The sequence below is a fragment of the Cervus canadensis genome, chromosome 21 (genome assembly GCF_019320065.1).
Source record: "Cervus canadensis isolate Bull #8, Minnesota chromosome 21, ASM1932006v1, whole genome shotgun sequence".
In the NCBI taxonomy this organism is placed as follows: Eukaryota; Metazoa; Chordata; class Mammalia; order Artiodactyla; family Cervidae; genus Cervus; species Cervus canadensis.
In genome coordinates this window covers 17,470,314-17,494,109 of record NC_057406.1, presented here as the reverse complement: position 1 = coordinate 17,494,109, position 23,796 = coordinate 17,470,314, and the positions used below count along the sequence as shown (strand labels likewise).

The 23,796-nt window shown below is 41.6% G+C and overlaps 1 protein-coding gene across 1 annotated transcript in view; it reads left to right on the top strand.

Moving 5' to 3' along the window:
• The window catches only part of LOC122423128, a 168,744-nt gene that overhangs the window by 121,302 nt on the left and 23,646 nt on the right, over positions 1-23,796 (top strand). The window contains exons 27-29 of the mRNA XM_043439908.1: positions 12,234-12,647; positions 16,218-16,526; positions 16,618-16,935. Of these exons, the coding sequence (XP_043295843.1) occupies positions 12,234-12,647; positions 16,218-16,526; positions 16,618-16,935 (1,041 nt within the window). The remainder of the gene's footprint in view (positions 1-12,233; positions 12,648-16,217; positions 16,527-16,617; positions 16,936-23,796) is intronic.

Here is a 23,796-nt window from a genome sequence, read left to right as displayed (position 1 = left end):
TGGGTCTGTTGTAGACAACATATATAGGGGTCTTATTTTTGTATCCATTCAGCCAGTCTTTGTCTTTTGGTTGGGGCATTCAGCCCATTTACATTTAAGGTAGTTATTGATAAGTATGATCCCATTGCCATTTACTTTGTTGTTTTGGGTTCACATTTATACATCCTTTCTGTGTTTACTATCTAGAGAAGATCCTTTAGCATTTGTTGGATAGCTGGTTTGGTGGTGCTGAATTCTCTCAGCTTTTGCTTGTCTGTAAAGCTTTTGATTTCTCCTTCATATTTGAATGAGATCCTTGCTGGTTACCATAATCTGGGTTGTAGGTTATTTACTTTCATCACTTTAAGTATGTCCTGCCATTCCCTTCTGACCTGAAGAGTTTCTATTGATAGATTAGCTGTTATCCTTATGGGAATCCCCTTGTGTGTTATTTGTTGTTCTTCCCTTGCTGCTTTTAATATTTATTCTTTGTGTTTGATCTTTGTTAATTTGATTAACATGTGTCTTGGGGTGTTTCACCTTGGGTTTACCCTGTTTGGGACTCTCTGAGTTTCTTGGACTTGGGTGATTATTTCCTTCCCCATTTTAGGGATGTTTTCAACTATTATCTCCTCAAGTATTTTTTCATGGTCTTTCTTTTTGTCCTCTTCTTCTGGGACTCCTATGATTTGAATGTTGGGGCATTTAACATTATCCCAGAGGTCTCTGAGGTTGTCCTCATTTATTTTAATTCTTTTTTTTCCCTCTCTGTATCATTTATTTCTACCATTTCATCTTCTACCTCACTTATCCTATCTATCTTCTGCCTGTGTTATTCTACTGTTGGTTCCTTTCAGAGTGTTTTTGATCTCATTTATTGCATTATTCTTTATATATTGACTCTTTTTTTATTTCTTCCAGGTCTTCATTAAGTCTTTCTTGGATCTTCTCGATCCTTGTTGCCAGGCTATTTATCTGTAACTCCAATTTGCTTTCAAGATTTTGTATCATTTTTACTATCATTATTCAGAATTATTTATCAGGTAGATTCCCTATCTCTTCCACTTTTGTTTGGTTTGGTGGGCATTTATCCTGTTCCTTTACCTGCTGGGTATTTCACTGCCTTTTCACCTTGTTTATATTGCTGTGTTTGGGGTGGCCTTTCCATATTCTGGCAGTTTGTGTTTCCTCTTTATTGTGAGGTTCCTCACTGTGGGTGGGGTTGGCTGGGTGGCTTGTCAAGGTTTCCTGGTTAGGGAAGCTTGTGTCGCTCCATCTATATAGCACTGATGATAAAACATCTAGGTTAATGATGAAAAGTTTCTCCATAGTGAGGTACACCCGGAGAGGTACACAGAGTTACATGGAGAAGAGAAGAGGGAAGAGGGAGTTAGAGGTGACCAGGAGGAGCAGAGGGGGTATCAAAAGGTGAGAGAACAAGCTAGTCAGTAATTGCTTCCCTATGTGCTCTCCACAGTCTGGACCCCTCAGAGATGTTCACGGAGTTACACAGAGAGGAGAAGAGGGAGGAAGGAGACAGAGGTGGCCAGGAGGGTAAAACGGGGAATCAAAAGGAGAGAGACAGATCCAGCCAGTTATCCGTTCCCTAAGTGTTCTCAACAGCCCAGAACATACAAAGAGATTCACCGAGTTTGGTAGAGAAGAAAAGGGGACGGGGGAGATAGAGGCGACCTGGTGGAGAAAAAGGAGAGTCAAAAGGAGGAGAGAGCAATCAGGCCAGTGATCCTGCTCCCAGGTTGAAAATGGGTACTGAAGATTGGGTTCGTAAAGGTACAAAGTTGACAACAAATACCAAAAAGCAAAGATTAAAAATCCTGAGTAGAGGCTAGATTCCCAAAAATACAATATTAAAAAACAAAAAAAAAAAAAAAAAGAAAAAAGAAAGGAAAAAACCCCCAAAAATCAAACCAACATCCAACAACAAACAAACAAAGCCACAGAAATTATAATATACATATATGAAGTTTGTTTTAAAAATAGGGTCTTTTTCTTTTGCAAGGTAATAGTAGGTTATGAAAATGAAAATTTAAGGAGTAATGGGGACTTAAATAATAAATAAATAAAAATAAAACAAAATAAAAAATTTAAAAAAAATTTAAATATTTTTTTAAATTTAAAAAATGATAGTAGTAACAATATATCCGAGACTTTCTCTGGAGCTGTTGCAGACAGTGTGGGGTCAGTTTATCTTCAGATAGTTCCTTGGTCCAGCTTGTACTTCTCAAGGTCTATAGGCCCCTTCCTATGTAGTCGGTGGTAACGCCAGGGTATTAATCTATTGCACCTGTCACTTCTGAAGCGGTTCACTCTGTTTATTTCAGCTTCTGTTTGCTGGTCTCTTCAGTGTCTAATTTCTGCCCTGCCACAAGGGGCATGGTGGTGGTCACTTTTTTTTTCTTCTTTTTTTTAGGCTCGCTTTTTCAGCCGTGCTTTGGGGAGGGAGGAACACTGTGAACAAATATCACTGGTGTGTGCTCACAGTGATTCAGCCGCACTGGGTTTGTCCCCGCTCACGGGGTGTGTGCTTTCCCAGTCTACACTGTTCAGACTCTAGGTTGCTCTGCTGGTAGCTGTCTGATGTGGGCCCTGGTTTACATGCACTTCCCAGGTCTAAACTGCTCAGGTTCACGTTCTTGGCTACTCCACTAAGGCGCAGACTTGATTGGGCCTGTGTTTTGCGCCTGTCCCAGGCCTGAGCAGCTCAGGTGACCAGGTGCTTGGTGCGCGTAGTCGCCCCCAGTTAGAGGCTGTGGCTTAGCCCATCCCCCATTCCAGCCGCTCGGTTTTCTGGGTGTACAATGAGCGTGCCTTCTTAGGTGTGCCAAGCGTCTATTCTGGGCAGCTTGTCTCTGGCTGCAACCTCCCGGTGGATGTCCATCGTCTGGAGTCCCAAGAAGTCTTGGATAGCAAAGAAGTCTGCTTGCAGTTTGGTATAGGATGCCTCTCTGGGGACGAGATTGCCCTCTTCCAACTCTGGCTGCCCTCGCCTGCTTGTCTCCGGTGGGGTGATGGTCCGTACGCAGCCAGCTAGCTCTGCTCAGTCGTTTGTTCTGTGAGCATGCCTGGTGGTGTCTTAGGTTAGGGCTTTTCTGGTGATGTGATGGCAGGATAACGATCCCATATTCTGGGTTGCTATCAAGCTATTTCCCTCAGACTGCCCTCAGGGCACTCAGGCCCAGTCCTCACCCTAAGGAATGCAGCCCGCTCCTCCCTGCCCCTCCCCTGCTTGCTAGTGGGGGATGCGAGCATCTGGGCTGCTGCTCTGCTGGGAGTTGCTGTTAGGCACGTAATCTGTAGGTTTTAATTATTTATTTATTTTTCCTCCTGGTTATTTTGCCCTCTGAGATTCCAAGGCTCGCCACAGACCCACCAGAGAGAGTATTTCCTGGTGTTTGGAAACTTCTCTCTTTTTAAAGACTCCCTTCCCAGGACGATTGCCATCCTACCTCTTTTGTCTTTCTTTTTATCTTTTATATTTTGTCCTACCTCCTTTCGAAGACAATGGGCTGCTTTCTGGGTGCCTGATGTCCTCTGCCAGCAATCAGAAGTTGTTCTGTGGAATTAGCTTGGCGTTCAAATGTTCTTTCAATGAATTTGTGGGGGAGAAAGTGGTCTCCCTGTCCTATTTCTCCGCCACCTTAGGACTGCCCCCCCCCCCCAAATATTAAGTTTTTTTTCTCTCTGTGTGTGTATACATATTTGTGCCTTTTATTCCCCCACAAACCCACAACTCAGATGCTTTTCTGCTTCTCCTTAGTCTTTCCCCAGTATACAGTTCTTGCCAGAACACTGTCTTCCTGCCTGTGATGCTTTCTCTTTCTACTTCTTGGATCAGTGGTCCTCCCATCCTGCTGTGCAACAGAAAAATGAACCCAAATTAGGTGCCATTAATATATTGATAATAGTATTGAAGGCAGAAGAAAGATTTAGTCTTAGAGACTTGATGATGTGCCTCTCGGTCAATTTTTCACTTCTCACTGGATGTGTGTGCATTAGTTGCTCAATCTTGTCCTACTCTTTGTGACCCCATGGACTGTAGCCTACCAGGCTTCTCTGTCCATGGAGTTCTCATGGCAAGCATACTGGAGTGGGTTGCCATTTCCTTCTCCAGGAGATCTTCCCGACCCAAAGATTGAACTCAGGTCTGTATTGCAGGCAGACTCTTCACTTTCTGAGCCATCAGGGATACTCAGGCTTGTCTATGACATCTAAAGGATCAGATATTTAGAAAACACCCTGTATGTGTAAATTTTTTCTGTTTTCATTCACTCAGACTCTGTGTGAAACTTGGGCTCCACTGAGCCCCTAACTCAGGAGGGTTCAAGATGTCAATTTGAGCTCCTGCAATTTAAATGATCTAGCCACATGCCTGGAAAGCCAACTCCTCTAGGTGTGGGCCTTGGTCCTGACTGCTTTAGTAAAGCTCACCTCTCCATCCCTTCCTGATCCCACATCCCTCCTTATTTGAAGCCCCTCCAGTCAGAAGACTCTGTCTCTCTTCTTTGGGAAACTCTCAGTTCAGTACAGTTCAGTCCCTCAGTCGTGTCCGACTCCTTGTGACCCCATGAATCACAGCACGCCAGGCCTCCCTGTCCATCACCAACTCCCGGAGTTTACTCAAACCCATGTCCATCGAGTCAGTGATGCCATCTAGCCATCTCATCCTCTGTTGACCCCTTCTCCTCCTGCCCCCAATCCCTCCCAGCATCAGGGTCTTTTCCAATGAGTCAACTCTTCTCATGAGGTGGCCAAAGTACTGGAGTTTCAGCTTCACCATCAGTCCTTCCAATGAACACCCAGAACTGATCTCCTTTAGGATGGACTGGTTGGATCTCCTTGCAGTCCAAGGGACTCTCAAGAGGCTTCTCCAACAACATAGTTCAAAAGCATCAATTCTTCTGCACTCAGCTTTCTTCGCAGTCCAACTCTCACATCCATACATGACCACTGGAAAAACCATAGCCTTGACTAGACGGACCTTTGTTGGCAAAGTAATGTCTCTGCTTTTTAATATGCTATCGGGGTTGATCATAACTTTCCTTCCAAGGATTAAGCATCTTTTAATTTCATGGCTGAAATCACCATCCACAGTAATTTTGGAGCCCCCCAAAATAAAGTCTGACACTGCTTCCACTGTTTCCCCATCTATTTGCCATGAAGTGATGGGACCAGATGCCATGATCTTAGTTTTCTGAATGTTGAGCTTCAAGCCAACTTTTTCACTCTCCTCTTTCACTTTCATCAAGAGGCTCTTTAGTTCTTCTTCACTTTCTGCCGTAAGGGTGGTGTCATCTGCATATCTGAGGTTACTGATATTTCTCCCAGCAATCTTGATTCCAGCTTGTGCTTCTTCCAGCCCAGCATTTCCCATGATGTTCTCTGCATATAAGTTAAATAAGCAGGGTGACAATATACAGCCTGACGTACTCCTTTTCCTATTTGGAACCAATCTGTTGTTGAATGTCCAGTTCTAACTATTGCTTTCTGACCTGCATATAGGTTTCTCAAGAGGCAGGTCAGATGGTCTGGTATTCCCATCTCTTTCAGAATTTTCCACAGTTTATTGTGATCCACACAGTCAAAGGCTTTGGCATAGTCAATAAAGCAGAAATAGATGTTTTTTCTGGACTCTCTTGCTTTTTCTTTGACCCAGCGGATATTGGCAATTTGATGTCTGGTTCCTCTGCCTTTTCTAAAACCAGCTTGAACATCTGGAAGTTCTCAGTTCACGTATTGCTGAAGCCTGGCTTGGAGAATTTTGAGCATTACTTCACTACTGTGTGAGACGAGTGCAATTTTGTGGTAGTTTGAGTAGTCTTTGTGATTGCCTTTCTTTGGGATTGGAATGAAAACTGATCTTTCCAGTCCTGTGGCCACTGCTGAGTTTTCGAGATTTGCTGGCATATGGAGTGCAGCACTTTCACAGCATCATCTTTCAGGATTTGAAATAGCTCAACTGAAATTCTATCACCTCCACTAGCTTTGTTCATAGTGATGCTTCCTAAGGCCCACTTGACTTCAAGTTCCAAGATGTCTGGCTCTAGGTGAGTGAGCTCACCATCGAGATTATCTGAGTCATGAAGATCTTTTTTTGTATAGTTCTTCTGTGTATTCTTGCCACCTAGGTCCATATCATTTCTGTCCTTTGTCGAACCCATGTTTGCATGAAATGTTCCCTTGGTATCTCTAATTTTCTTGAAGAGATCTCTAGTCTTTCCCATTCTATTGTTTTCTTCTATTTCTTTCCATTGATTGCTGAGGAAGGCTTTCTTATCTCTCCTTGCTATTCTTTGGAACTCTGCATTCAAATAGGAATATCTTTCCTTTTCTCCTTTGCTTTTTGCTTCCCTTCTTTTCACAGCTATTTGTAAGGCCTCCTCAGACAACCATTTTGCCTTTTTTGCATTTCTTTTCCATGGGGATGGTCTTAATCCCTGTCTCCTGTATAATGTCACGAACCTCCATCCATAGTTCATCAGGCACTCTATCAGATCTAGTCCCTTAAATCTATTTCTCATTTCCACTGTATAGTCATAAGGGATTTGATTTAGGTCATACCTGAAAGGTCTAGTGGTTTTCCCTACTTTCTTCAATTTAAGTCTGAATTTGGCAATAATGAGTTCATGATCTAAGCCACAGTCAGCTCCCGGTCTTGATTTTGCTGACTGTATAGAGCTTCTCCATCTTTAGCTGCAAAGAATATAATCAATCTGATTTCGGTGTTGACCATCTGGTGATGTCCATGTGTAGAGTCTTCTCTTATGTTGTTGAAAGAGGGTGTTTGCTATTACCAGTGTGTTCTGTTGGCAAAACTCTATTAGTATTTGCCCTACTTCATTCTGTACCTCAAGGCCAAATTTACCTGTTATTTAGGTGTTTTTTGTCTTCCTACTTTTGCATTCCAGTCCCCTATGATGAAAAGGATATCTTTTTTGGGTGTTAGTTCTAAAATGTGTTGTAGGTCTTCATAGAACCGTTCAGGTTCAGCTTCAGCATTACTGGTTGGGTCATAGGCTTGGATTACCGTGATATTGAGTGGTTTGCCTTGGAAACGAGCAGAGATCATTCTGTCGTTTTTGAGATTGCATCCAAGTACTGCATTTTGGACTCTTGTTGACTATGAGGGCTACTCCATTTCTTCTAAGAGATTCTTGCCTGCAGTGGTAGATATAATGGTCATCTGAGTTAAATTCACCCATTCCAGTCCATTTTAGTTAGCTGATTCCTAAAATGTCGACATTCACTCTTGCCATCTCATGTTTGACCACTTCCAATTTGCCTTGTTTCACGGACCTAATATTCCAGGTTCCTATGCAATATTGCTCTTTGCAGCATCGGACTTTACTTCCATCACCAGTCATATCCACAACTGGGTGTTGTTTTTGCTTTGGCTCTATCTCTTCAGTCTTTCTGGAGGTATTTCTCCACTGATCTCTAGTAGCATATTGGGCACCTACTGACTTGGGGAGTTCATCTTTCAGTGTCCTATCTTTTTGCCTTTTCATACTGTTTATGGGGTTCTCAAGGCAAGAATACTGAAATAGTTTGTCATTCCCTTCTCCAGTGGACCACGTTTTGTCAGATCTCTCCACCATGACCTGTCTGTCTTGGGTGGCCCTACAAGGTATGGCTCATAGTTTCATTGAGTTAGACAAGGCTGTGGTCCATGTGATCAGTTTGATTAGTTTTCTGTGACTGTGGTTTTCATTCTGTCTGTCCTCTGATGGAGAAGGATAAGAGGCTTATGGAAACTTCCTGGTGGGATAGACTGACTGAGGGGGAAACTGGGTCTTGTTTTGATGGGTGGGGCCATACTCAGTAAATCTTTAACCCAATTTTCTGTTGATGGGTGGGGATGTTTCCCCTCCCTGCTATTTATCTGGGGCCAAACTATGGTGGAGGTAATGAAGATAATGGTTGACCTCCTTCAGAAGTTCCCTGGCATGGACTGCTACACTCAGTGCCCCCAACCCTGCAGCAGGCCACCACTGACCAACGCCTCTGCTGGAGACTTCTGGACACTCGTGGACAAGCGCCGGTCAGTCTCTTGTGGGGTCACTTCTCCTTTCTCCTGGGTCCTAGTGCTCTAGGTTCTGTCTGTGCCCTCCAAGAGTCTATTTCCCAGTCCTCTGTAAGTTCTGGCAGCTCACGGTGAGGTTAATGGCGACCTCTTCCAAGAGGGCTTATGCCAGACTAAGTCTGCTGCACCCAGCGCCCCTGCCCCTGTGGCAGTCCACTGCTGACCTGTACCTCCACAGGAGATACTCAAACACACTTCTGTCTCAGTCTCTTTGGAATCTCTGGGTCCTGGTGCACACAAGGTGTGTTTGAGCCATTTGAGCATCTCTGGCGGGTATGGGGTTTGATTCTAAATGTGATGTTGTCCCTTCTACCATCTTGCTGGGACTTCTCCTTTGTCCTTGGACAGGGGCTATCTCCTCAAAGTCTCTCCAGCACCGCCGAGCCACTGCTCCAGCATCTACTGTCTTGCTGGTGCTTCTCTGCTCTTGGACGGTGGGGTATTCATAAAGCTAAGATCATGGCATCTGGTCCCATCACTTCATGGCAAATAGATGGGGAGACAGTGGGAACAGTGACAGACTTTATTTTGTCTGTCACTCCAAAATCACTGCAGATGGTGACTGCAGCCATGAAATTAAAAGACACTTGCTCCTTGGAAGAAAAGCTATGACCAACGTAGAGAGTGTGTTAAAAAGCAGAGACATTACTTTGCCAGCAACGGTTCATCTAGTCAAACCTGTGGTTTTTCCAGTAGTCAAGTGTGGATGTGAGAGTTGGACTATAACGAAAGCTGAGCATTGAAGAACTGATGGCTTTGAACTGTGGTGTTGGAGAAGACTCTTGAGAGTCCCTTGGACTGCAAGGATAACCAACCAGTCCATCCTAAAGGAAATCAGTCCTGAATATTCATTGAAAGGACTGATGCTGAAGCTGAAGCTCCAATACTTTGTCCACCTAATGCGAAGAACTGACTCATTAGAAAATACCCTGATTCTGTAAAAGACTGAAGGCGGGAAGAGAAAGAGATGAGAGAGGATGAGATGGACATGAGTCTGAGTAAACTTCGGGAGTTAGTGAGGAAAGGGAGGATTGGCATGCTGCAGTCCATGGGGTCGCAAAGAATCGGACTGAGTCACTGAACTGAACTGAACTGATATTATCATCAATATTATCATCATTTCTCAATATTTTCTAATTTTTAAATTTATTCCCAGACACATGTATTTTTGGAAAGGATGTTCCTTAATTTCCCCAACAGGGATTGCTAACTATATTTTCTTATCAATTCTTAATTTAATGTCATTGTTGTCAGAGTAAATACACTGTATGAATTCAATTATCTGAAAAATTTTGCCTTATCATATGGTCGTTTTTGATAAATGCTCTACTGCATTTAGATAATGTGACTTCTTTCATTGTTGGGTGCATTTTTCAATACATGTTATCTAGTTAGTTGTGCTGGTTGTGCCATTTACCCTTCCTATTCTCTTCCTTCTTTTTTTGTATTCTTGGTCTTCATGCTATGAGAAAAATATGTTCAAATTTTCCCCATTTTGATTGTATTAATAATTTTGTCTGTTTCATCTTTCCATTCTGTCAAATTTATTTGAAACCTATGTTCTGACATCTTTCTTGGATTTTGATATTTGTAATATCTTTACTAAGGATTTGTCCCATTATAATCATGCAAATTGTCTTCTTAATTCAATTAGTGTATCTTACCTTAAAGCCCACTTTTCATGTCATTAATATAGCTACTCCAGTTTTCTTATGGTTAGTATTCACATAGCATATACATTTTCCTCATCATTTTACTTTCAACTGTTCTTTGCTCTCATAACGTAAGGTGAGTATCTTGCAAATACCATTTACATTAATTATGTTGTTTTATCTAGATTGGCTTTAACTTGAAGGATCTAATCCATTTACTGTAAATGTAATGACTGATATTCATGAGTTAATATCTACCATTTGCTTTTAATTATCCCACCTGATTTATGTTCCTTTTTCACTCCTTTGCATTCTTTTGTATTAAACACATCTGTAATTTTTCCAGATTTTCCTTTTTTTCCTTTGATTTTTCAGCAGCTTTAGTAGGTGTGGCAGTTTTTACCCCCTTCTATTCATTTTTTAGAAATTCTCAATCATTGTATCTTAAGATAGTACTTCTGCAGTTCTCTGTTTCTCTTCTCCTCCTCCTCCTCCTCTTCCACTTTCTCCTTCTCATCTCTCATCTCTGGGACTCCTCTATGTCCCTAATTTTGTGCCAAATTCTATATAAAATTCTTTTAAACATATGCATTCATCTCTTAATTCCAACTATTTTATTTTCAGTTGGCAACTCTTCCTTTGATGTTTTTTATTTATGATTATTTGTTAACTTTTTTCATCTGTTCACCCTTTTTTTCTCTTCTCTGCTTTTCCTAAATACATTGACCATACTACTAGTTAAAATCTCCATCTGCTGATTTGAGGATCTCTATCATATGTGCCTCTGAATCTTTCATCTTCTTTTCACTTTGTTACTTGTTGAGTCATCCCAGCTCTTCAAATGCTATGTAATTTTCTACTGAATTACATACAAAAAGATAAGCTACTCACCATACATTTTCTAACACCTGCAAAGATTCATCTTTTGTTCTGCTAGGCAGGTAGGGGAAAGGGTGCATATCACTCAAATATCTAAATACAACCTAGAACTGATCTGTAACAAGTCTGGGTTGTGGTTTTGGTAGCACTCATCTGCCTCTGATTTCCCTGTCCCTGTGTTATGGGCTTTCAGAGATTTCAGTTGAGAGCCTGGATGTTTTGGTAGCTTGGCACCCAAGAAAGTGAGGGAATATCCACTCTACTCTCTAAGGTTTTTGACTTCGTTCTTTGACCTCCTGCCCTTCATAGCTTGTGTACAGGGCACATATTTGAGGAGAAAGCCTGCTGTCTGAGAGAAGCTCTCAAGACTCCAATTTTGTCACCCCAGCACCAGGTAACCCCAAATTATGCTGGCTTCTGTGTCTGAATATGAGTCCCCTGCTTGCCTGGGTCCAGATTCTGAACCATTAACCCAGGGTTAACCCATTAATCGAGACAGAATTGGGAAATTCCTACTGAGAAAGAGAAGCTGTAGACCCTTGTCTAACACTGAAATGAGCTCCACTCTTAAGAATTTTAGCACATCCAGTCCATACTGTGTCCACAAATGTCTAAAACCTTTACTTTTATTTATTACATTTTCTAGCTGTTTTGGTTATATCTAGCACGAACATTGGCCTGCTACGAACTCCTCCATTCTTCGTGAAAATAGAAAATTTTAGATTTTTTTCTCTACTCATCATTTGTTAAAAGTACAACACTGCTAGACATTAGTTAACCTTTCTTTGCATCACCTTTTGTGTATATAAGGAGAGAGTAATATGGTGAGTTTGTCAATATTGCTTGTTCAAGTGCTTTCAGAACAGAAATAAAACCTATTTCTGCTCCGTGGTAAAGTTAAAAATGCATGATATTTTTATCCTAGAGAACAAATAACTTAAAATTTAAAATAACAGTGATTCCTGACACAAAGTCTAAAGAGATTATTACATTTGGGAGAAGATGCAACCTTCTATGATTCCCCGGGGATCTGGCCAATGTTAATATCATCTAACATCATCTCTCATACAAGTTTGCCCAGTCTACACAAAGAGATTACATTTTTTGAAAATAAGTATCCAGAGCTGGAGTCTGAATCCTAGAATCATAAGTGAAATATTCTGGGGGTAAACCATGGTGTCTCACAGACCATTTGTTTTTCATTTCTGCCTGACTGTACTAAGGAGAATGATTCTACTGGTAGAGGATTCATGGCTGCTCCCTGAGGCTTCTGATGAGGTCAGTTCCTGACTCCATGCCCATTAATATAATCCCTTTAACTCTCAGGTCAACAGCACCAACATGTGTGTGATTTGTAAGGAATCCATCCAGCAGTCAGCCCATTCCTGTGGCTCTGAACTCATTCAACTGCTCTGGGTGGAGAGACAAACATTGCCTGAATATCTTTCTCAGATGCTATGCAGAACTCGACAGATCAGAGGTTAATACTTCTGTCTCACCCTACTCAGTTGAGTAACGTTGCTTGTTTTTGCCCATTTTCAGCGTTATTATTCTCTTTTCATTGCAGTAAGAAACCAGACCCAGATGCTGGGGCATCATGTCTGAACACGCAGACTCTGCAGTCTCAGAGGATAGCGTGCCCCACTGTTCAGGTGAGGGTCCCACAGGACCAGAAGACCCTTCTCATTTCCCTTGTCAATGTCCCATTTCTCTCTCCTCAGTTAGCAGACAGCTCCGCCTGGTGAATGGAGATGGTCCCTGTTCCGGGAGAGTGGAAATTCTTTACCAGGACTCCTGGGGCACCATCTGTGATGATGGCTGGGACCTGGACGATGCCCGCGTGGTGTGCAGGCAGCTGGGCTGTGGAGAAGCTCTCAATGCCAAGGGGTCTGCTCACTTTGGGGCAGGATCAGGGCCCATCTGGCTGGCAGAAGTGAAATGTGGAGGAAAGGAATCCCACATGTGGAAGTGCCCTTCCCGGGGCTGGGGGAGACACAACTGCGGGCATAACGAGGATGCAGGAGTCATCTGCTCAGGTATGGTCTTTACAGAGTCCAATGGTTGAGAGAATGGAAATTACCAAGAAAGCAGGGATCGCAACATAAGGGCAGTTGGAGATAGGTGGGCTAGAGAGGTCTAAGATATCTACCAGTCCTTCCCCAGTGCACAAAGCATCTGTGAGTCATAAGCTTTATTTACTTTCCTCTTTATTCAGTTCAGTTCAATTCAGTTGCTCATCCGTGTCCAACTCTTTGAGACCCCATGAACCACAGCATGCCAGGCCTCCCTGTCCATCACCAACTCCCGGAGTCCACCCAAACCCATGTCCATTGTGTCGGTGATGCCATCCAACCATCTCGTCCTCTGTCGTCCCCTTCTCCTCCTGCCCTTAATCTTTCCCAGCATCAGGGTCTTTTCAAATGAGTCAGCTCTTCACATCAGGTGGCCAAAGTATTGGAGTTTCAGCTTCAACCTCAGTCCTTCCAATGAACACTTAGGACTGATCTCCTTTCAGAAGGACTGATTCAATCTCCTTGTCCTCTTTATTAGTCTCTGCTATTCTTTTCTCCTCCAGTGGTCTTACTTGATCTAGTATCTATGTTACCTCAATTAACTTCAAACTTCCTAAATATTATTTAGGATTCTTTTTTTTTTTTTGAAAAAACTGAAACATTTGCAAATCATCACACACTTTCTTTGCACAGTTAGCCCATGGGAGGGAAGGACAAGAATGAGGACATACCTTCCTCAGTGGAATGGTTTCTGTACATACAGTGTGAGACACTATTTTGCACTAGGTTCCTGGGAGTTCAGGCAGAGAGCATATACTGAACAAATCAAGGAAGAATTGATGGATTTTTGCCAAATTGTAAGTCTCTTTTGCAAATTTAGGTGTAAATATTCAGGCAGGACCAAAGAATTGTGGATGAAATGCTATCAGTCCTAAGTTCTCCTTTCTTTGTTACTAGAAAAGATCCTCTCTGCATTTTTTCTTTTAAAACATCCATGTAAACTTGAACTTTGGAGGAACACTTAGCCATGCACTGACAAGTCAGTAGTGGAAGCAATATATATTAGTTGCTGTGGTTTATGGTAAGTTTATACCTGATGACTTTAATAATATAAGACAAGGGCTTATTTGATAAGAATGGGAGTAAGGGGACAAGCATAATTTTTGAAGAAGGTATTTTTGAAAAGATACAGTAGCTAGGAGAGAGGGAATGGAAATGGGAGCTGAGGAAGGCCCATATGGAGTTCACTGACCATCTAGGTGTGGTGTTGATGATGCCACATGTGCCTAAGGATACAGGATATCCATATAGCTAGAGACCAGCTGAGGATGTATTTGAGTATAACTTTCATTTTGTCTTAGGTGGGGCTGATTCATATAAATAAATAGTTCTGTAAAGAATCATTGTTCTCTTTTAGTTATCCAAGTCTCTCATGAAGTTTTCAGGGGGCTTTAAACTGCCTACTTGTTTTTCTCCTGCACTAGAACTAAACCTGCACAAAGATAAGAACATTGTTTTATTGTGATTTACATTCCCAGCATCTCCCAACATTCCTGCAACATGAGACTTCCAGTTTAACCTACCACACACACCATACACACTCCACTCCTACAGAAGTTATTACCTTTCAGAGTCTCCTTTCCATCCATCCATTTGTAGCCCTTAAGATTGCTTTTTCTTATGAACTTCCTGGTGGTCCAGGAGTTAAGAATTTGTCTTCAAATGAGGGGATGCTGGTTCGATCCTTAGTGGGAAACTAAGATCCCACATGCTGTAGAGCAACTAAGTCCTGTCCCACTTTGGCCCTGTCCTACAACTAGAAAGCTGGTGCGCCACAACTACTGAGTCCTAGAGGTCGAGCACTCATGCTCCCAATAAAGGAAGCTGCTGACTGTCACAACTAGGAAGAGCCTGCATCACAACAACAAAAAGATTGCTTTCTCTTGTCTGCAGTAAGAGAAATAGGAATAAGTATCAGGGTTAGGTGGGCTTCCCTGGGGGCTAAAATGGTAAAGAATCTGCCTGCAGTGCAGGAGACCCAGGTTTGATCCCTGGGTTGGGAAGATCTCCTGGAGGAGGGCATGGCTACCCACTCCAGTATTTCTGCCCATCAACAGAGGAGCCTGGCCAGCTGCTAGTCAGACACAACTGAGTGACTAACACTTTCACTTTTTTACTTTTCATCAGGGTTAGGTGGAGGTTGAGAGGAGCACATAACATGTTAAAAACATGCTGGACTGGTGTTTTCCCCAAATCTTTCTATCTTTCATCCATATTGAGGCTTTTGCTATTTGGATATCTCTAAGCTATACATGGGGGGAAGGCAATGGCAACCCACTCCAGTACTCTTGCCTGGAAAATCCCATGGACGGAGCAGCCTGGTAGGCTGCAGTCCATGGGGTCGCTAAGAGTCAGACACGGCTGAACGACTTCACTTTCACTTTTCACTTTCATGCATTGGAGCAGGAAATGGCAAACCGCTCCAGTGTTCTTGCCTGGAGAATCCCAGGGACTGGAGTGCCTTGTGGGCTGCCGTCTATGGGGTCGCACAGAGTCGGACAGGACTGAAGCAACTTAGCAGCAGCAGCAAGCTATACATGGCTCTTTGCTCTCTGCTCTCCTCCTCTCACTTCCCTTTTATACATCATGCTGTCTTCTTATCTCAACAATCCAAATAGAAAAGGAATATATAGTATACAGGTAAGATCAAAAGGCATCAATTACCATCACTCCTTAGCATATGCTTAGATTTCCATGTCTTAGAAGAAAACCCCCTAATTTGAAGTAATCAAACTCAAACTCTTTTGCATTCTCTCACTGAGAATTCACTGTATTTCAGGTTCATCCATATATCCTAGGCTTTCAAGAAAGATGGCTAGGACCAGCTCCTCCCTCTCTCATGACTCTGAGATTTTTTAGTATCAAACTCATCTATGGAAAATTTCTTTTCACAATCAGGTTACCTAAGAAATTCTTGAAATTTTTCATCATCAAAAATTATGAGATATAAAACCTTGAAATCATAATAATAAACTAAATTTCATCCCATGAGCCATAAGTCTGTCTACAGTCTGGCCTGCACTCACAAACTCAGCCCTCATGATTTTCCTAATCCTCAGACACTTGAGTCTTGGCTCCTGAGAGAAAAGTGGCTGGAAATCTACCCCCAGAAATCTCAGGATGGTCTTCTAACCTTGTCTGTCTCTAAGCCTCTAACTTCTTGAATCCCATGGACCTACCTCACTCTGGGTTAGTTAAGCTCTGCACCCAGGTCTTATGCCCACTGAAGTGCAGTTTCCTTGGGTTCTGTGGTTTCCAGGCCCCTAGATGAGGAATTCACAATCCTATCCAACCTCAAAATATACACTCTTAGAAATCAAGTCATTCCAAACTGTAAATACTAATGGGTTTCTCTTCAGAAACCTGCTCAAGAAAAATGCAATTTGACAGTAATTGTTATATTCTCTCTCCATGCCATACTCCTGGAAAAGATAAGCTTTTACATGATTGCTCGTGACATGTTGTTTCCAATTGTCAAGACTGGATCATGGACACTCACTGGGTTTATTGTTTTCATTTGTTGTTTTCTCTTAGGATTTATGCATCTGGTTGAAGGGGATGGACCCTGCTCAGGGCGAGTTGAAGTGTATTCTGGAGGACACTGGACTCCGGTGTCTGATGGAAACTTCACATTTCCCACTGCCCACGTCATCTGTGCAGAGCTGGGATGTGGCAAAGCTGTGTCTGTGCTGGGACACGTGCCCTTCAGAGAGTCTGATGGCCGGATCTGGGCTGAAGAGTTTAGGTGTAAGGGGGAGGAGCCTAAGCTCCAGTTTTGCCCCAGAGTGCCCTGTCCAGGGGGCACTTGTCACCACAGTGGAGCTGTTCAAGTTGCCTGTTCAGGTGAGATGTAGGTCAGGACTTAGCCTCCTTGCACACTCTGTTCAGGTGAGAAATCATGAGATTTTGCTGAAATCATGCCTTTTTCTACCAGCATACTCAGAAGTCCGGCTCATGACAAACGGCTCCTCTCAGTGTGAGGGGCAGGTGGAGATGAACATTTCTGGACGATGGAGAGCTCTCTGTGCCTCCCACTGGAGTCTGGCCAATGCCAATGTTGTCTGTCATCAGCTCGGCTGTGGAGTCGCCATCTCCACCCCCAGAGGGCCACACTTTGTGGAAGGAGGTGATCAGATCTTAACGGCCCGATTTCACTGCTCGGGTGCGGAGTCCTTCCTGTGGAATTGCCCTGTGACTGCCCTGGGTGGTCCTGACTGGTCCCATGGCAACATGGCCTCTGTGATCTGCTCTGGTAAGAGATGGGGAAAGGCTACTCGTACTCAGGATGCTCCTGGAGTGAAATGTCCCCAAGAGCAGAGAGTGAGGGAAAATGGACTTCAAAAGTCCACAGTGAAATGTGGTTCTTCTCATTGTTCATTCATTTTTCAGGTCAGGGCAAGAAATGTGAAGGGGAATAATATATTTTATTATTATTATTTTTTAATTTTTCATTTATTTTTATTAGTTGGAGGCTAATTACTTTACAATATTGTAGTGGTTTTGGCCATACATTGACATGAATCAGAAATGGATTTACATGTATTCCCCATCCAGATCCCCCCTCCCACCTCCCTCCCCATCCCAACCCTCTGGGTCTTCCCAGTGCACCAGCCCTGAGCACTTGTCTCATGCATCCAATCTGGGCTGGTGATCTGTTTCACCCTTGATAGTATACTTGTTTCAATGCTATTCTCTCAGAACATCCCACCCTCGCCTTCTCCCCCAGAGTCCCAAAGTCTGTTCTGTATATCGGTGTCTCATTTTCTGTTTTGCATATAAGATTATCATTACCATCTTTTAAAATTCCATATATATGCATTAATATACTGTATTGGTTTTTATCTTTCTGGCTTACTTCACTCTGTATAATGGGCTCCAGTTTCATCCATCTCATTAGAACTGATTCAAATGAATTCTTTTTAAAGGCTGAGTAATATTCCATGGTGTATATGTACCACTGCTTCCTTACCTATTTCTGCTGATAGGCATCTAAGTTGCTTCCATGTCCTGGCTATTATAAACAGTGCTGCGATGAACATTGCGGTACATGCGTCTCTTTCAGATCTGGTTTCCTCGGTGTGTATGCCCAGAAGTGGGATTGCTGGGTCATATGGCAGATCTATTTCCAGTTTCTTAGGAATCTCCACACTGTTCTCCATAGCGGCTCTACTAGTTTGCATCCCCACCAACAGTGTAAGAGGGTTCCCTTTTCTCTACACCCTCTCCAGCATTTATTGCTTGTAGACTTTTGGATAGCAGCCATTCTGACTGGCGTGTAATGGTACCTCACTGAGGTTTTGATTTGCATTTCTCTAATAATGAGTGATGTTGAGCATCTTTTCATGTGTTTGTTAGCCATCTGTATGTCTTCTTTGGAGAAATGTCTGTTTAGTTCTTTGGCCCATTTTTTGATTGGGTCATTTATTTTTCTGGAATTGAGCTGCAGGAGTTGCTTGTATATTTTGGAGATTAATCCTTTGTCTTTTGCTTTGTTTGCTATTATTTTCTCCCATTTTGAGGGCTGTCTTTTCACCTTGCTTATAGTTTCCATTGTTGTGCAAAAGCTTTTAAGTTTAATTAGGTACCATTTGTTTATTTTTGTTTTTATTTCCAATATTCTGGGAGGGGGGTCATAGAAGATCCTGCTGTGATTCATGTAGGAGAGTGTTTTGCCTATGTTCTCCTCTAGGAGTTTTATAGTTTCTGGTCTTACATTTAGATCTTTAATCCATTTTGAGTTTATTTTTGTGTATGGTGTTAGAAAGTGTTCTAGTTTCATTCTTTTACAGTGGTTGACCAGTTTTCCCAGCACCACTTGTTGAAGAGGTGGTCTTTTTTCCATTGTATATCCTTGCCTCCTTTGTCGAAGATAAGGTGTCCGTAGGTATGTGGATTTATCTCTGGGCTTTCTATTCTGTTCCACTGATCTATATTTCTGTCTTTGTGCCAGTACCATATTGTCTTGATAACTGTGGCTTTGTAGTAGAGCCTGAAGTCAGGCAGGTTGATTCCTCCAGTCCCATTCTTCTTAAGAATACTTTGGCTTTTCGAGGTTTTTTGTATTTCCATACAAATTGTTTAATTATTTGTTCTAGTTCTTGAAAAATATCGTTGGTATCTTGATGGGGATTGCATTGAATCTACAGATTGCTTTGGGTAGTATAGTCATTTTCACCATATTGATTCTTCCAATCCATGAACACAGTATATTTTTCCATCTATTTGTGTCCTCTTTAATTTCTTTCATCAGTGTTTTATAGTTTTCTATATATAGGTCTTTCATTTCTTTAGGTAGATATACTCCTAAGTATTTTATTCTTTTTGTTGCAGTGGTGAATGGCATTGTTTCCTTAATTTCTCTTTCTGTTTTCTCATTGTTAGTGTATAGGAATGCAAGGGATTTCTGTGTGTTAATTTTATATCCTGCAACAGTACTGTATTCATTGATTAGCTCTAGTAATTTCCTGGTGGAGTCTTTAGGGTTTTATATGTAGAGGATCATGTCGTGTGCAAACAGCGAGAGTTTTACTTCTTCTTTTCCGATCTGGATTCTTTTAATTTCTTTTTCTGCTCTGATTGCTGTGGCCAACACTTCCAACACTATGTTGAATAGTAGTGGTGAGAGTGGGCACCCTTGTCTTGGCCTGACTTTAGGGGAAATGCTTTCCATTTTTCACCATTGAGGATAATGTTTGCTGTGGGTTTGTCATATATAGCTTTTATTATGTTGAGGTATGGTCCTTCTATTCCTGCTTTCTGGAGGGTTTTTATTTTTTTATCATAAATGGATGTTGAATTTTGTCAAAGGCTTTCTCTGCATCTATTGAGATAATCATATGGTTTTTGTCTTTCAATTTGTTAATGTGGTATATTACATTGATTGATTTGTGGATATTAAAGAATCCTTGCATTCCTGGGATAAAGCCCACTTGGTCATGATGTATGATCTTTTTAATATGTTGTTGGATTCTGTTTTCTAGATTTTGTTAAGGATTTTTGCATCTATGTTCATCAGTGATATTGGCCTATAGTTTTCTTTTTTTGTGGCATCCTTGTCTGGTTTTGGTATTAGGGTGATAGTGGCCTCACAGAATGAGTTTGGAAGTTTACCTTCCTCTGCAATTTTCTGGAAGAGTTTGAGTAAGATAGGTGTTAGCTCTTCTCTAAATTTTTGGTAGAATTCAGCTGTGAAGCCATCTGGTCCTAGGCTTTTGTTTGCTGGAAGATTTCTGATTACAGTTTCGATTTTTGCGCTTGTGATGGGTCTGTTAAGATCTTCTATTTCTTCCTGGTTCAGTTTTGGAAGGATATACTTTCCTAAGAATTCGTCCATTTCTTCCAAGTTGTCCATTTTATTGGCACAGAGCTGCTGGTAGTAGTCTCTTATGATCCTTTGTATTTCAGTGTTGTCTGTTGTGATCTCTCCATTTTCATTTCTAATTTTGTTGATTTGGTTCTTCTCCCTTTGTTTCTTGATGAGTCTGGCTAATGGTTTGTCAATTTTATTTACCTTTTCAAAAAAAAAAAAAAAACCAGCTTTGTTGATTTTTGCTATGGTCTCTTTTGTTTCTTTTGCATTTATTTCTGCCCTAATTTTTAAGATTTCTTTCCTTCTACTAACCCTGGGGTTCTTGATTTCTTCCTTCTCTAGTTGCTTTAGGTGTAGAGTTAGGTTATTTATTTGACTTTTTTCTTGTTTCTTGAGGTAAGCCTGTATTGCTATGAACCTTCCCCTTAGTACTGCTTTTACAGTGTCCCATAGGTTTTGGGTTGTTGTGTTTTCATTTTTGTTCGTTTCTATGCATATTTTGATTTCTTTTTTTATTTCTTCTATGATTTGTTGGTTATTCAGGAGCGTGTTATTTAGTCTCCATATGTTTGAATTTTTAATAGTTTTTTCCCTTAACTGAGATCTAATCTCACTGCATTGTGGTCCAAAAAGATATTTGGAATGATTTCAATTTTTTTGAATTTACCAAGGCTAGATTTATGGCCTAGGATGTGATGTATCCTGGAGAAGGTTCTGTGTGCACTTGAGAAAAAGGTGAAATTGATTGTTTTGGGGTGAAATTTCCTATAGATATCAATTAGGTCTAGCTGGACCATTGTGTCATTTAAAGTTTGTGTTTCCTTGTTAATTTTGTTTAGTTGATCTGTCCATGCGTGTGAGTGGGGTATTAAATTCTCCCACTATTATTGTGTTATTGTTAATTTCCCCCTTCATTCTTGTTAGCATTTGCCTTACATATTGTGGTGCTCCTATGTTGGGTGCACATATATTTATAATTCTTGTATCTTCTTCTTGGATTGATCCTTTGATCATTATGTAGTGTCCATCTTTGTCTCTTTTCACAGCCTTTATTTTGAAGTCTGTTTTATCTGATATAAGTATTGCGACTCCTGCTTTTTCTGGTCTCCGTTTGTGTGAAATATTTTTTTCCAGCCATTCACTTTCAGGCTGTATGTGTCTCTTGCTTTGAGGTGGGTCTCTTGTAGACAATATATATAGGGGTCTTGTTTTTGTATCCATTCAGCCAGTCTTTTTCTTTTGGTTGGGGTATTCAACCCATTTACATTTAAGGTAATTGTTGATAAGAATGGTCCTGTTGCCATTCGGTTTGTTGTTTTGTGTTCACGTTCATACAACCTTTCTGTGTTTCCTGTCTAGAGAAGACCCTTTAGCAGTTGTTGAAGAGCTGGTTTGGTGGTGCTGAATTCTCTCAACTTTTGCTTGTCTGTAAAGCTTTTGAATTCTCCTTCATATCTGAATGAGATCCTTGCTGGCTACAGTAATCCGGGTTCTAGGTTATTCTCTTTCATTACTTTAAGTATGTCCTGCCATTCCCTTCTGGCCTGAAGAGTTTCTATTGAAAGATCAGCTGTTATCCTTATGGGAATCCCCCAGGGTGTTATTTGTTTTTTCTCCCTTGCTGCTTTTAAGATTTGTTCTTTGTGCTTGATCTTTGTTAATTTGACTAATATGTGTCTTGGGGTGTTTCACCTTGGGTTTGTCCTGTTTGGGACTCTCTGGGTTTCTTGTATTTGTGTTACTATTTCTTTCCCCAGTTTGGGGAAGTTTTCAGCTATTATCTCCTCGAGTATCTTCTCATGGCCTTTCTTTTTGTCTTCTTCTTCTGGGACTCCTATGATTCGAATGTTGGGGTGTTTCACATTGTCCCAGAGGTCCCTGAGGTTGTCCTCATTTCTTTTAATTCTTTTTTTTTTTCCTCTCTGCTTCATTTATTTCCACCATTTTATCTTCTACCTCACTTATCCTATCTTCTGCCTCTGTTATTCTACTGTTGGTTCCCTCCAGAGTGTTTTTGACTCATTTATTGCATTATTCATTTTTAATTGACTCTTTTTTATTTCTTCTAGGTCCTTGTTAAACATTTCTTGCATCTTCTCAATCCTTGTCTCCAGGATATTTGTCTGTAACTCCATTTTGTTTTCAAGATTTTGGATCATATTTATTATCATTATTCTAAATTCTTTTTCAGGTAGATTCCCTATCTCCTCCTCTTTTGTTTGGCTTGGTGGGCATTTTTCATGTTTCTTTATCTGCTGGGTATTTCTCTGCCTTTTCATCTTATTTAGATTGCTGTGTTTGGGGTGGCCTTTCTGTATTCTGGTAGTCTGTGGTTCCTTTTTATTTTGGAGGTTTCTCCCAGTGGGTGGGGCTGGATGTTTGACTTGTTGAGGTTTGCTGGCTAGGGAAGCTTGTGTCGGTGTTCTGGTGGGTGGAGCTGGATTTCTTCTCTCTGGAGTGCAATGGAGTGTCCAGTAGTGAGTTTTGAGATGGGTCTATGGGTTTGGTGTGACTTTGGGCAGCCTGTATATTGACGCTCAGGGCTATGTTCCTACGTTGCTGGAGAATTTGGGTGGTATGTCTTCCTGTGGAACTTACTGGTTCTTGGGTGGTGGTTGGTTTCAGTGTAGGTATGGAGGCTTTTGTATGATCTCTTATTAATTAATGTTCCCTGTAGTCAGGAGTTCTCTGGTGTTCTCAGGTTTTGGGCTTAAGCCTCTTGCCTCTGGATTTCAGTCTTATTCTTTCAGTAGCCTCAAGACTTCTCCATCCATACAGCACTGCTAATAAAACTTCTAGGTTAATGGTGAAAGGATTCTCCACAGTGAGGGCCACCCAGAGAGGCTCACAGAGTTACATGAAGATGAGGAGAGGGAGGAACGAGATAGAGGTGAGCAGGAGGAGAAAAGGGGGGATTCAAGAGGGAAGAGACAGATCTAGGTTGTACTCTGTTCCCTAAGTGTTCTCCGCAGCCCAGAACACCCACAGAGATTCACAGAATTGCATTGAGAAGAGAAGGGGGAGGGAGGAAATAGAGGTGATCTGGGGGAGAAAAAGGAGAGTCAAAAGGGAGAGAGTGATCAAACTAGTAATCACACTCCAGAGTAAAAATGGGTACTGAAGGTTGGATTCTTAAATGTCCAAAATTGATATCAAACACTGAAAAACAAAGATGAAAAATCTAGAGTGGAGGTTAGACTCTTAAAAATACAATATTAAAAAACCACAAAAACACAAAAAATTTAAGAAATATATATGAAGTTTGCTTTAAAAATAGGGTCCTTTTTTTTTTTTTTTTTGGCCAGGTTATAGTGGGTTATAAAAATGAAAATTAGGGAAATAATAGAGGACTTAAAAAAAAGAGAGAAAAAAAATTTTAAATTAAAAAAACAGATAATAATAGTAAAAATATATCTAGGAATTTCTCTGGAGCTGCTGTGGGCAGTGTGGGTTTGGTTCAGTTTCAGATAGCTCCTTGTTCCAGCTTACACTTCTCCATATCTATAGGCCCCTTCCAGTGTAGTCGGTGTTAACTGCAGGGATTTTATTCTGTTGCACCTGTCACTTCTAAAGCGGTTCCCTTTGTTTATTTGGCTTCTGTTTGCAGATCTCTTCAGTGTCTAATTTCCGCCCTGACACAGGCGGGCAGAGGTGGTCTCTTGTTTAGGTTCGCTTGTTCAGTCGTGCTGTGGGGAGGGAGGGGCACTGCAGACAAATCTCACTGGTCTGTGTCGGGAGCACTCGCAGTGTTCCGGCCACACTGGGTTTGCCCCCGCTCCTGGCGTGTGTACCTTCCCTGTCTAG